Here is a 13,716-nt window from a genome sequence, read left to right as displayed (position 1 = left end):
AAGATGCGCCACACCGCCGAACCAAGCTGTTGTGAAAGATCTCATGAAACTGAAATTCTAATATATACACACAAGCTAAGTGCATTGGGATTAGTTATGTTAGTATCGCAATTCAAGAATATAGTATTTAAATTCCATTCCACGACCTCGCCCAAGGTATAATCAATTTGGAAAAAATCCCGAACCAGACAGATTCCGGTTTCGCTCAATCAGTGACCGCGTGTAGGCTACGGGGCTTGTTCGGCGATGGAAGTGTGTATAAAGTAAAAAAGTAGCGTGTATAGCCTTGTGATTTATTTTAGCCTAGTTGGGGCCTCCAAGACTGTTTTTTTTATTCAAAATTAAAGGAAATTAAAACGAAGGTGCCAATCATTCGACGTCTTGGTGGTAACTGACTCTGATGATCGGAAATGGTCGTATTGTTACCATCATGTAATGAAAACAGTAGTATGTGTTGTTTTATTATTATTATTATTCGTATCATCATCATCATGTTTCTGTTTTGACGAAAAAAAAATAAATCCTCTCTCTCTTTTTCTTAGTAGTTTTCCGTTGCGCAATTTCGCAACTGCACCGTCATTGCGTATATGTCGCTGGAGGGACACATTGATCAGCTGACTTCCGAATTTACGTCATTCACTTGTGAAAGCCAGGCGTTTAGGCCAGCTCATCGTTTTATTTCATAAGCGTGTACCGTTACTTATTCACAGTTTTATGTATATATGTGCTATAATACAGTTTGTCAGGGCACATTTAGCATTTTGAATAGTCTCAGTAGCGTGCTTTGAAAGACCTGAAAATCCACCGCATGGTAAACTATTCCAATCTTTTGTCTGACAGTCTGACTTGCCCGGTACGGTACCGGTACTAACTGTCAGGCGTTTGACTGTTAGCGAATGATGTTACCGTACAGTCTGACAGTGTTGAAGGTCAGAATGTTGATCTCTACCGTTGTTAGGCTTTAGGCCAAGACTTAGTACCGAGACGAGCTTGTTGCGATCTCAAGCATCTGCCGTCGTGCCAGATGCCCCTGTTCCAAAAACTAATAGAGCGTTTGTTTTATTAAACAAAATGTCGGGGCATCTTGGAATCGCATAATTGCGCCCTACTGAAGTTTCTTTTTAATATAGCAGTATGGTCGGGTTGTAGATGTTTGTTAATGTTTTCCGCATATGTGATTAATGAATTAATTAAAGAAATTGAAAGAATTGAAAAGAAAAAGTCTTGACTTTAGTGTGTGAAAATGCGGGTCTTTTTTAAATCAATTTTCAATTTCTAAATTTTTTGTGCTTAGAAGACCTAATTTGTGAAGCGTCTGATTGGTATGGGATCTTTTTAGATATGAGTATTGGCAGAGCTTTATTTGTACAAAATTAGGCAAACTTGAATAGGGCTAAGTTACTTGAGATCGTGAAATGCGCCTGAAACAAATTTTTGAATTCTTGGTGGTTAGGGTTTTAAATTGTGGTGAAATAGGTTTAGTGCTGATATTTATTTGTGTCTCATGAAGTGAACGCTGTAACTGCCTGAATAGCGGCAAACACAAATGTCATGTGAAAATACAACTCTAAGTTTCATTTTTTCCTGCTCAGTTGAAAATTGAGTAGGTTTGATTTGAACTAAACGTGTGTTTCAAGAATTTCTTTCTGTGTCATACACACTTTTTTGAAAATACATTAAAATTTCATATCACATTTTACTTCAGCGTTATTTGAGCAGTTACGGCATTCATTCCACATCACATTTTCGTTAGCCGGTATTTGAGCAGTTACAGCATTTACTTCACTAGCCCCTCTTTTCGTGCTCGAGGAAACAGATGGATATAAAAATCTCATCCACAGAATTTAAAACTTTATATTTCAGAAAATATTCACAATAGTACCGGTAATTAATAATAATAGGTAGTTCAAAATAAATCTCTCTGTCCACCGTCTTCATAACAAATAATTTCTACTCCAGTTGGAGTGTCTGACTATTATCCATCATGGAAGATGCTTATATGAAGCCAAAGGAAGAAGTTGTGAAGTATTTCGGGGTCTCTGAAAGTCTTGGACTGACTTTAGAACAGGTTAAAAAAAATCGTAAAAAGTACGGACCGAATGAATTACCGGCGGAAGAAGGGAAACCACTATGGCAACTTGTCGTTGAACAATTTGAAGATCTTCTAGTTAGAATTCTACTTTTAGCTGCTGTGATTTCATTCATCCTTGCGTTGTTTGAAGAAGGTGATGACACTGTTACTGCGTTTGTGGAACCTTTTGTTATTCTACTAATTCTCATCGCGAATGCTATCGTCGGAATATGGCAAGAACGGAACGCTGAAAGCGCGATTGAGGCTTTAAAAGAATACGAACCAGAAATAGGAAAAGTTATACGAAACGATAAAGCAACTGTGCAAAGAATTCTCGCTAAAGATATCGTCCCTGGGGATATTGTCGAGGTTGCTGTTGGCGACAAAGTCCCGGCTGATATTAGACTTACTCAAATTCGATCTACGACACTCCGTGTGGATCAAGCTATACTTACCGGTGAAAGTGTTAGCGTCATCAAGCATACTGACCCAGTACCAGACCCAAGAGCAGTTAATCAAGACAAGAAAAACATGCTTTTTTCTGGAACCAATATTGCTTCTGGAAAAGCAGTCGGCATCGTAGTGGGTACAGGAAGTAATACGGAAATCGGAAAAATTCGTGACGAAATGGCAGAAACTGAAACGGAAAAGACACCATTGGCACAAAAAATTGACGAATTCGGCGAACAACTATCAAAAATAATCACCATTATTTGTATCGCTGTATGGGCGATTAACATCGGTCATTTCAACGACCCTATTCACGGAGGATCTTGGATCAAAGGAGCGATTTATTATTTCAAGATCGCGGTCGCTTTGGCTGTAGCTGCAATTCCTGAGGGTCTTCCTGCTGTAATTACCACCTGTCTAGCTCTCGGAACCCGCAGGATGGCGAAGAAAAATTCGATCGTGCGAAGTTTACCTTCCGTTGAAACGCTTGGATGCACATCAGTGATTTGTTCAGATAAAACAGGCACTCTAACAACCAATCAAATGTCAGCATGTCGTATGTTTGTCGTCGATAATGTTACCGGGGATGACAATATCAAATTTCGACAATTCTCAATCAGTGGCTCAACATACGAACCACGAGGGGAAGTTACGGAAAATGGCAAACCTGTAACTGCTGGAAAAAGTGAGGCTTGTGTGGAAATGGCGACCATTTGTGCTTTATGCAATGATTCATCTCTTGATTATAACGAAGCAAAAGGAGTTTATGAAAAAGTAGGGGAAGCTACTGAAACAGCTCTGACCGTTTTATGTGAAAAACTCAACGTTTTCAACACTGATGTTTCGCAACTTTCTAAACATGATAGAGCTAATGCTTGTAACGAGGAAATCAAGAAACTTACTGAAAAACAATTTACTCTCGAGTTTTCTCGTGACCGCAAGTCTATGAGTGTGTATTGTCTACCTCGTGAAAGCACAGGGCCAAAAATGTACGTAAAAGGAGCTCCAGAGGGCATGTTAGAGCGTTGCTCATATGTTCGAATCGGCAAGGATCGTCAACCTATGACTCCGAAATTGAAGGACCACATACTCCAACTAGTGGCTGAATATGGTACAGGACGAGACTCACTCCGTTGCCTTGCTCTTGGAACTATTGATAACCCGGTTAATCCCAAGGATATGGATCTTGCAGACTCAACAAAATTTATTGAGTATGAATCTGGAATTACTTTTGTCGGTATTGTTGGCATGCTCGACCCCCCTCGTGTTGAAGTTTACGACGCAATTCAGCAATGCAAGAGTGCAGGAATCAGAGTTATCGTAATTACTGGGGACAACAAAGCTACTGCCGAAGCGATTTGTCGTCGTATCGGAGTATTCGAAGAACATGAGAATACTGAAGGACTTTCATTCACTGGACGAGAATTTGATAAACTGACTACAGAACAACAGCGACAAGCTTGCCTTGATGGGAAACTATTTGCTCGTGTCGAACCAGCACACAAAAGTAAAATTGTGGAATATCTTCAAGCCAATGGGGATGTTACAGCTATGACAGGGGACGGAGTGAACGACGCCCCGGCTTTGAAAAAAGCTGAAATTGGAATCGCCATGGGTAGTGGGACCGCTGTAGCAAAGACAGCTTCAGATATGGTTCTAGCAGATGACAATTTCTCTTCTATTGTGGCGGCTGTTGAGGAAGGTCGAGCAATTTACAATAACATGAAACAGTTTATCAGATACCTCATTTCATCTAATATTGGAGAGGTTGTTTGTATTTTCCTCGCTGCTGCGCTTGGAGTACCAGAAGCTCTTATACCTGTACAACTTCTGTGGGTCAACCTTGTTACCGATGGTCTGCCTGCTACTGCACTAAGTTTCAATCCTCCAGATTTGGACATAATGACCAAAAAACCTCGTTCTACTAAAGATACTCTCATTAGTGGATGGTTGTTGTTTAGATATTGTGTAATTGGTGTCTACGTTGGATTTGCGACTGTCGCTGCGGCGTCTTGGTGGTTTATGTATGCAGATAACGGTCCCACTGTGTCATGGTGGCAGCTTACTCATTACATGACTTGTTCTTCCGATCCTGAAAACTACGAGGGAATTGATTGTAAGATATTTGAAGATCCACACCCTATGACAATGGCGTTATCCGTTCTCGTTACCATCGAACTCCTGAACGCCCTAAACAGTGTATCTGAAAACCAGTCCTTGCTGAAAATGCCACCATGGCAAAATATGTGGCTGATAGGAGCGATTATATTGTCCATGGTACTCCATTTCATGATTCTCTACGTTGATCCGCTACCAATGGTTTTCCAAATTTGCCCGCTGAATTGGACTGAGTGGAGTATGGTCCTCTACATATCCCTGCCTGTTATATTAATCGACGAAGCATTGAAGTATTTAGCGAGACAGTACGTGGAAAGTACAGATGAAAACACCTCAAAGAAAACCGATTAACTTTCAGACAAAGATGTGGCGCAATGAAGTATCATGTGCAGTTAAAAAAACGACTTTACTTTTCAATTCACTGAATATTTTGAACATTCTGTTCTTTTCCTGGCAGTTGCTTTTCCATCATCCTAGTTCCGAAGCAATAATCTATGTTCTTGTACAAACTTCAAGACAACTTTATATAGGAAATTCACCTCTTTGTTGTTACGTTTTTGCTGTTCTGTTATTTGTCAAATTTCATTGTTTCCGCAGGTGCTGCTACTTTATTAGAAGAAGTCAGACAACTCAAACAGAATTACATTTTTTTTTCAAATTTTAGAATGTGAAAAATTCTCCTATTAGCTGCGGAAAAATCAGTTTTAAAATATTGAGTCGAGTTTCATTTCTTTTTCAAATTAGATAATAATAATCAAAATTTTGCTCCCTAGGCTATTAATCTTATTTGGTAATTTGTATTGAACTGTGAGATTTAGTTTGTACTTATATAGTCAACAAAAAGACAAATTGGAATTCATTTTGAATTCTTTCTTTGTTATAAATCTCATTATTTGGTCTGCTTTAGTGTTCACTTTAGAACTGAGTGTTTTAAAATTAATATATTTAAGGCCCAGTATTGGCACAATACTGAACTGTTAGAGAATGGACATTCTCTATTGATATACCGACAGTAAATTCGGTATGGTCAAGTCAATTATGGCTCGACGAAATTGGAATAATTTGAAATTTTTTTTTATTAGTTCAATACTGAACTGTTATATTGGCCAGATTTTATTAGGTCAATTGAAAGTCTGATTCGATTTAAAATTTCTTTTATTTTATATGTTGATGTCATTCGAAATTGGACATGCCTATGAAAGTCGCTCCATTACCAACAGCTCAATATCATATTTTCAGGCGTGCCTGGGACAGGTTGGGTGTCATACTTTATGGTTGGCGAATCATTATCGAGTCAAAAATCAATTCGATACCTGGCACAAATTTGGGATATAAAAATTCTGGAATTCAATTTTAATTATTTCTTCTTGGTTTTTCATAGTCTAGTCTTCTCCTAACAGCTGCTTTTTTTTAAAATATAATTTATACGTGCCTTGCAAAATACTGAACAGCTGGGTAATAGGAAATATTTATTGATTGCCCAGTTTGTATTAGGCCAGTGTCAATTAAAAATCGGACTTCATTTTAAATTATTTTTGTTTGATTTGTCATAGCTGTGATGTTGCAGCTGCATGTTTTGAAGTTATTATTTATGCATCCCAGGCACAATACTGAATATTTAGGAATTAGAAGTTCTTCATTGATTGTTTCGTTTGAATTTGCCCAAATTTGGATTTCATTTTGAAATATTTTTTGTTGGATTGTTATAAATGTTGCTTTATAACTGGGTGTTTCGAACTTTTTAGGCATGTCTCTCAATATTGAATTACTGTTATTTATCAAAAGTCAACTCAAAATTGGAATTATTTTGTATCATTTTTTATGGATTTGTTATGTTAGAGCTGTTACTTAACAGCTGCGTATTTTGAAATTGTTATTTATGAGTGCCTGTTATAATACTGAACAGTAAGTGGATTCTTTATTGATTGGCCAGGTTTTCAATACTTTGTTCAAAATAGGACATCATTTGAATTAATTTTCTTTGGTTTCCATTGTTTAGTCCAGCGTTTCTCAAACTTCTTTGCCCCCGAAACACTTACGCTTTTTATATCAAGAAAACATCAAAAAAATGGCGGTAAAGTCGTTGGGCAGTTTCAAAAATATTTCTCCTAGGGTAAAATGAAAAATGTTGCTGTGAAGTTGATAATTAAAAAATTAGGCTGACGGTTACCGCGAACTCCATGCTTTCCAGCATGGCACGAGGCCTATCCGCCTGTTTAGCATGCAAGGCAGTTGCCAGTTGGGAGACAAATTTACGATCTGGATCCATCAAAGTACAACCGGGATTTCTTTAGCGACCATTTCGATCCCTCTTTTGCGGAACAATTTGAAGAAGCTCGTGTACCAGTAGTGTCCTGTGGAGAGCAGTTTCAGAAACGCTGGGGTAGTTTTTTCTTAACGGCTGCTTATTTTGAAAATATTATTTATACGTGCCTGTTGCAATACTGAACAGTTGGGATAAATGTATTTTGGGAATATTATATTATTTATGCATAAATGGCTCTAAACAGTTTTGAATTATTTCTATTTAGCTTTTTCGAGTCGTCACGTTTCAACGGGGTATTTTGAAAATATAATTTATGCATGCCTATCACACTTTTTGCACAAGTTGCTGCTGATTTGTGATTATTTTAATCACCTCACAAAAATATGTTGTCGATGTTAACTTTATGTTGTTTTGTATTGTAAGCATAAATTTTTTTTTTTTTCATCTCAAATTGAAATTGTAAGATTTATTGTGATTATAATATTATTGAATGTGAAACAGTTAGAGTTAACAAAATTGAATAATTCTAATTTTAAATCTGGAAGGTGGTTCTAAAACTTTCACGATCCATGGTCTTTTCCGATGGATATTAAAAATTTATTATATTTTCTAATTTTTTTCGGCAATTGAGTGAAACCTTTGTATGCTCATAATTTTTCAAAAGTTTCCAATTGAAAAAAGGGTAGTTTTGAAATTTTACCAAGTTAGACTTAGATTGTAACAGCTATCAGGTATGGCCAGAGGCTAAAAACATGGGTTTGTAGAAGTTTCAAGGGTATAAAAAGTGTGCGAGCTATGAAATATTGCTATATTTGATACAGAAAAATGTTTTTCTACATCTAAACTCCATCCCCCCACCTTCAGCTATGCCCTTGACTGTATCTGAAGGACGAAACTTGCAAAAAAATCTGTTCTGGGAAAACGAAGAAATTTGATTTTCAAACTCTATCTTTTTATTGGGATACTTTGAGGAATATTGCTTTATTTAACCTTTATCCGTTTAACATTTGCCTCTTAGTCTTGAAACCCTCGGCCAATTATATGAAATACCAATGTATTAGAGCATGGGTGTGTAACCTGCGGCCAGTGGGCTAAATGCGGCCCACAAGAAAAAATTGAGCGACCCGTGGTGAAGTGCCAATCTTGGATGGTGTGCACCCGCCAATTATCCCGCCAATAAAAAACCAATTATCTAGCCTGCCTGTATAAAAGGTTGCACACCTATGTATTGGAATATTCGATTCATTTTTTACATTCCTGATCTTGCTGTATTGTATTAGTGTAAAAATAATTTTTTATTATTTCACGTCAATTGCATGAGTTGCTGTGATTAGTAAAAATAATGTTGATTCAAGATTTTTAGTAAATTTACAATGGCGTTATTTATTTGTGCTTGATCCAGGGATGGCCGAAATTAAATATATTTAAAAAAACTTTTCAAGTATGGGATATAAAATTCGCAGTGAAATGATTTGTCTTTAAATTGTTTTTTTTCAAATATTTTTTCATAGTCCAAATTTGAATGTTTGCTGCGTATTGATATTTCCTGTCTTGTAGCTTCAAAATGTCACTAATGGCTGATTTGTTGTTGTTGAAACAAACAAATTATTTCTATCACAATTGGAGAATTGGGAAAATTTTCTTAGACCTTGGATACGCTGTATTGAATGTAACTATTTCCAAATCATTGAAAAATCAAATCATTTCTGGCATCCCTGGGTGATCACCTTTTTAAATAAGTAAATGTAGATCATTTCTATTCTATCCATCCATTTTTTTGTGTTTAACTTTGAATAACTAGATAGTATCTCTAATGGTGGCTTAACTTCATCTAAAATTGAGCTTATACTCAGTTTCGTAAAACATTGCTGTTTTATTTGTTCCATACTTGTGTGCTGCCTGTAATTTCGATATAGTTAAATTAAAAACAACAAGCCAAGATGTTACACTGATTGGCGTTAGTTTGAGTTTCATTAGCAAGCGCAATAATTCCAATTTATCCAATACCTTATTAGTAACTGATCGAAATACCTGGTTTAGTTTTTATTTGGAATTTACCTCAATAAAAAAATATTAAGTCTATGCTTGTGAAAACTAACTGGCTAACTAATCCCATACCCGACATGGACTGGTAACCGGAATAGGGGCTGTGGTTCACCATATGATTAAGCTGCTTTATCGGCTTTCCTCGCAGCAGAATAAATATGTGAATCCTGTACTGACCAGGCGATAGTTAATTCTTTATTAATTTTGTGTGTCAACCACTCCCAGTTTCAAAAATCCCCCTTCCCAAGTTTTTTTGGCCCTCACTCTATGCTACCACAAGAGTCTTGTCCTTCTTTACGTTATTTTTAGAATATTAGAAAAACATTAAAACAGTTCCTACAGGGTGATCTAAAAAAACAGATATAAATTTTTAATTATAAGAAAATTTATTTAACAGTTGAATTACTGTTTGTGCATGATTGTACCCAGGAGTTTCTGTAATCTAGGATGCTTCGCACAAAAGTTATGTTTTCTCTAAAATATGTTTCAAGTTACTTGTGTTCTGTTTTTCTCGGTCACCCTGTTATCTGAATATTTCGTACAGTTATCTGATAAAAATTGATTATCTTGAATGTAATGTTTTCATCATTTTCAGATATTAATTAATTATTAATTAGTTTAAATTAGGTCGTTTAAAGATGGCACAGTCTCAGTATAACTTTAAAAATCCAGCTGTTAAACGGTTAATGAGAGAAGCACAAGAATTAAAAGACGCAACGGAGCAATATTCAGCGCAACCACTGGACGATAACCTTTTTGAGTGGCATTTTACGTTTCGTGGACCGTCTGATTCTGATTTTGATGGCGGGATGTACCATGGTAGAATTATTCTGCCCCCTGAATACCCCATGAAGCCACCAAGTATTATGCTTTTAACACCGAATGGTCGATTTGAACTACATAAAAAAATTTGTCTGAGTATTTCTGGCTACCATCCTGAAAGTTGGCAGCCAAGTTGGAGTATTCGTACTGCGATTCTTGCCATCATAGGCTTCATGCCTACTAAAGGGGAAGGAGCTATAGGCGCTCTGGATTACAGCCCACAGGAGAGGAAGAATCTTGCGAAAAAATCTTCGACATGGAGTTGCCAATGCTGTGGTTCTATAAAGCAGTTGTTGAAAGAACCAGGTCAGGATTCTCACCAGAAAACGGAAAGTGAAATCCGCGACGAGGAGCTTGCGAAACAAATTAATTTTTCGAAACCAAAAACGCAAACGAAATCGGAAAGTGAGAAAGGGCCAAGCACTTCAACAACCGAAGAAGATTCGTCATCTACTCCTCCGAACACAGACGGCTTACGGCAGCGACAAACATCCCCCCCAGAAATTTCATCGATTCCTCCCCCTACTACCCCCCAACAACCAGCACCGCAAACGCAAATACAGCAACCTCCACCACAACAAAACGCACAGCGCCACCAAGAGGACTCAACACCATTCATGTTAATAATTGTTTTAAGCGTAGTTCTTGCCGTATTGCTTCTAAGACGATTAGACAGGGTTTATGATTTAAGAGGAAACCTTTTTTAATGATCCTTAACCTTTCAACTTTGACCGTCTGAAATTTGATTCTTTTTTTAGTTTTATTATAGTTTATTTTAATTTGTGTATTTAGGGTGGAATAGACTTGGTGACATGGCTTCATGCCCTGCCATTAGGTGATTTTATGATGCCACATTTTAGTAGCATGACATATAAGAGTGTATAGAATTTAGTTTAAGCAGAATTACAAATTTATGGAATTCTAAAATGTGTATTTAAAGAATTCTATATACCGGTAATCCAAATTGTAATTTTTTATGTAAAATTGACTGTTTGCATTGAAGGAATGATTTGTGTGTATATGTATTGAATGAGCTGCAAGGTAGAGCTATTCGGAATATTTATAACAAATACTCTATGGTTGAACATGTATACAATTTGAATTTTTGTGGTGTATTTCTGAATATAACCGGGGTTTGTGAAAATTTAGAATGGGATTGGTGGAAATTTTCTTTCTTATATTTTGTCATGTTAAAGCTGATAGTTGGCGCATGTAAATTATATCTTGAAAAAATAGTATATTTTTATAGTTTTTTGCTTTACAATTCAGCTGATTGAAATTGTCTGGCACCTCCAGATGATAATGATAGCCCATTGTAAAAATATATGCATAGTGCAGTAAAATTTGTATACATGCAAGCTAGATTTAGCTGAGGGTTTCAGTTAGTACTTTTTCCTAATTTTCAAATGCACAAACGTTTCAATTTTGTTTCTAGTTGGGTTGTGGTACACTTAGGTGGAGGCGGAGTTAGATTTGAAGTTATTTTAAAATTTAGCCACATCCTGCCTTATCAACCGTTTCAGTCCAAAGAAACTTTCACTCTTTAATATTTTTCTTGTCAGCAAATTTTGCCACTAGTCCAATATTTTGACTCAAGTGAATATGATTGATTGCCAAAATCAACTCCTATACCTTATTGAGGGGTCAAAGGTTATCCATCACACTTTTAATTCATTTATTAGTAGGCCTGACCAAAGTCAAGACTTTCTCAGACAAGCAATTTGCAACAATGAAGGAGTCTTTAGTCAGACAAAGTGTCTAAGAATAAATTTACAAAAGTGAAAGCAGGCCCTTTAAACTACTGAACTATTTATTGCTTAAGTATCTTTGCTGGCACAAATGCTGAAAGAAATGGGCTGTAGTAATACGCGCCGAATATTTGGTACTATCGTAGTATGTGTACCATGTTAGGCCATAATTTTATTCCAATCCCCCTATTTTAGTTCTAGCACAAGTTCGGAGGCTGTCTGTGTTAGCCAAGTGAATATCCCCCTGCCCATAGGTTACAGTCCTTTTCCTTGCCCATAGGTTACATTCCCTTTACACAACTTGATGTAAAATAGGTGAACAAAATTAGTTACCTCCATATTGGTACACATACTTCTGGAGCGCCCAATATTCAATCAATCCCTGTTAATTACCCAAACTATTTTATTATAGTTTTTCAAATCGTGGCATTAGCAAAACTGATGTCGCCAGGTTTTTATGCTGTGGTGCTTTACACATATATAATGAGGAACTCTTCAATACCAAATGAAATAATAAAAATTACCGGTACTAGAAATTGAAATCAGTCACTTTGTTAAAATCAGTAACAAGCACCCAAGAGTATTTCCAGGCGACCCATAGTTTGGGGAAGACTGCTCTAGTGTATGACCCGTACAATGACTAGAGATTTCATAGTTAAAATGTTGAAATTCTTAACATTAATTTTTGAAAAAGTATTTATGTATGTTATTGTAATACTATTTGTGTATAATACATCCAAGTTTTGTTTTTATGTATGCTTGCCTATCTCCTTCAATTCAATTTTTGCTGGTGTTTTAAATTAAGTTATATCAGGGGGTCTTTGTGATAACTGGAAAGAGTAATGAGACATAGCCCTAGAGAACCCAGTCTGCCAAGCCATTTAGTGTGGCCGTTGTCACTCAACACTCAGAAAATATCTCTTAATAATGCTTCACTTCAGACTATCCATGTAGACATCAGTATGTTTTAGATTCTCTTTCAAAATATTCATGAATTGAAACAAGTATCCTAAACTATCCATTATAACCCAGGCTCTTTATCTCTTTTCCCTATTACCAGGACCCTAAAATTAGGATATCTTGTAGGGTGGACGGTTTTATGCATTTATGGAATTCTGAACATTATTTGTTTTATAAAATGACATTAAAATCGACATTTTTTGAGTGTCATTGTGTTAAATATAACAGTTTAAATTATCTAAACTTTGAATAATTAATTAATTGTCACTACTAGTTAATTTTTTATAATCATTTGCTTTTCAAAAGTTTATTGGAAATTGACTGAATTATATAATTGTTTGCATTGCAGAGTAGCTCACTATACAATGTCACATCGTTGCGAGAATTTTTTCATTTATATTATATAATCCAGTGCTTCCCAACCTTTTTCAGTTTGCAACCCACTTTTATTGCCATTTTTTTTTCTGTGTGACCCACAATCAGATGTTAATAATAGATAAGAAAAGAAACAATGTCTCACCATGCAATTTACTATTAATGCGAAACTTGATATTGGATTGCATGTTGGATATTATCAGATCAACACATAATCCTAATTGTAACATTGTTTCATAATTGCTACGTAATGATAATGCTACAATTTCTAATCGAAAACTGTACGTTGCATTTGGAAATACTTCGTGACCCACCTTGAATAGCTGGACGGAAAGCACTGATATAATCCATTTTTCACTACCTATGTATTTTGGTATTTCTGGCCAGATCATGACTGAGTTTTTTTTTACCCCAGAATGTATTAATTTGCTTCATGTAATATGTCTTGGTGCTGTTTGCCATAGTTTCCACAATTTGAAAAAAATTTATGAAAATACAAACTACTTATTGGTGGTCATGACTGCAATATCAAGCAGTAATGTATTACAAGATTCATGTTCTAGGATTTTACAAGATTGTGACTGGGTTTTGAGTGATATTTGAAAATACTACGGTATATCAGAATGCTTTCTTAATAGAGTATTCAGTTGTTGCCGTTCCTGCTTAATATCCAAGTTCTTATGCAAACATTTCTAGTTATCGTGTATTTTGTGTTAAATTGAATTCTCACTGGTTAATAAAAACAGAAATAATGAGTCACACAGGTTATGATATGTGTTTCCTATTACATTTCCGTATTCGTATTAAATGGTACAGCTAGTATTTTAAGGTATACTTCAGGGATGGCCGAAACTAGATAA

The 13,716-nt window shown here is 36.0% G+C and overlaps 1 protein-coding gene and 1 pseudogene across 1 annotated transcript; both read left to right on the top strand.

Moving 5' to 3' along the window:
- The first annotated feature begins 1,864 nt into the window (after positions 1-1,864).
- On the top strand, positions 1,865-9,547 carry LOC120330847 (sarcoplasmic/endoplasmic reticulum calcium ATPase 1 pseudogene; annotated as a pseudogene).
- LOC120330849 (ubiquitin-conjugating enzyme E2 J1-like) lies at positions 9,532-13,342 on the top strand. Its single transcript, XM_039397809.2, has one exon. The coding sequence runs from the start codon at positions 9,590-9,592 to the stop codon at positions 10,478-10,480; it is 891 nt and encodes a 296-aa protein (XP_039253743.1). The 5' UTR covers positions 9,532-9,589; the 3' UTR covers positions 10,481-13,342.
- Positions 13,343-13,716: the final 374 nt, after the last annotated feature.

Source organism: Styela clava, chromosome 6 (assembly GCF_964204865.1).
Source record: "Styela clava chromosome 6, kaStyClav1.hap1.2, whole genome shotgun sequence".
Classification (NCBI taxonomy): Eukaryota; Metazoa; Chordata; class Ascidiacea; order Stolidobranchia; family Styelidae; genus Styela; species Styela clava.
The sequence above is the reverse complement of the archived record's forward strand: the minus strand, read 5'-3'. Positions and strand labels throughout refer to the sequence as shown.

What these genes read in the sequence shown, in the direction of transcription:
- LOC120330849 (XM_039397809.2), top strand. Translation starts at nt 9,590, where the DNA reads ATGGCACAGTCTCAGTATAACTTTAAAAATCCAGCTGTTAAACGGTTA.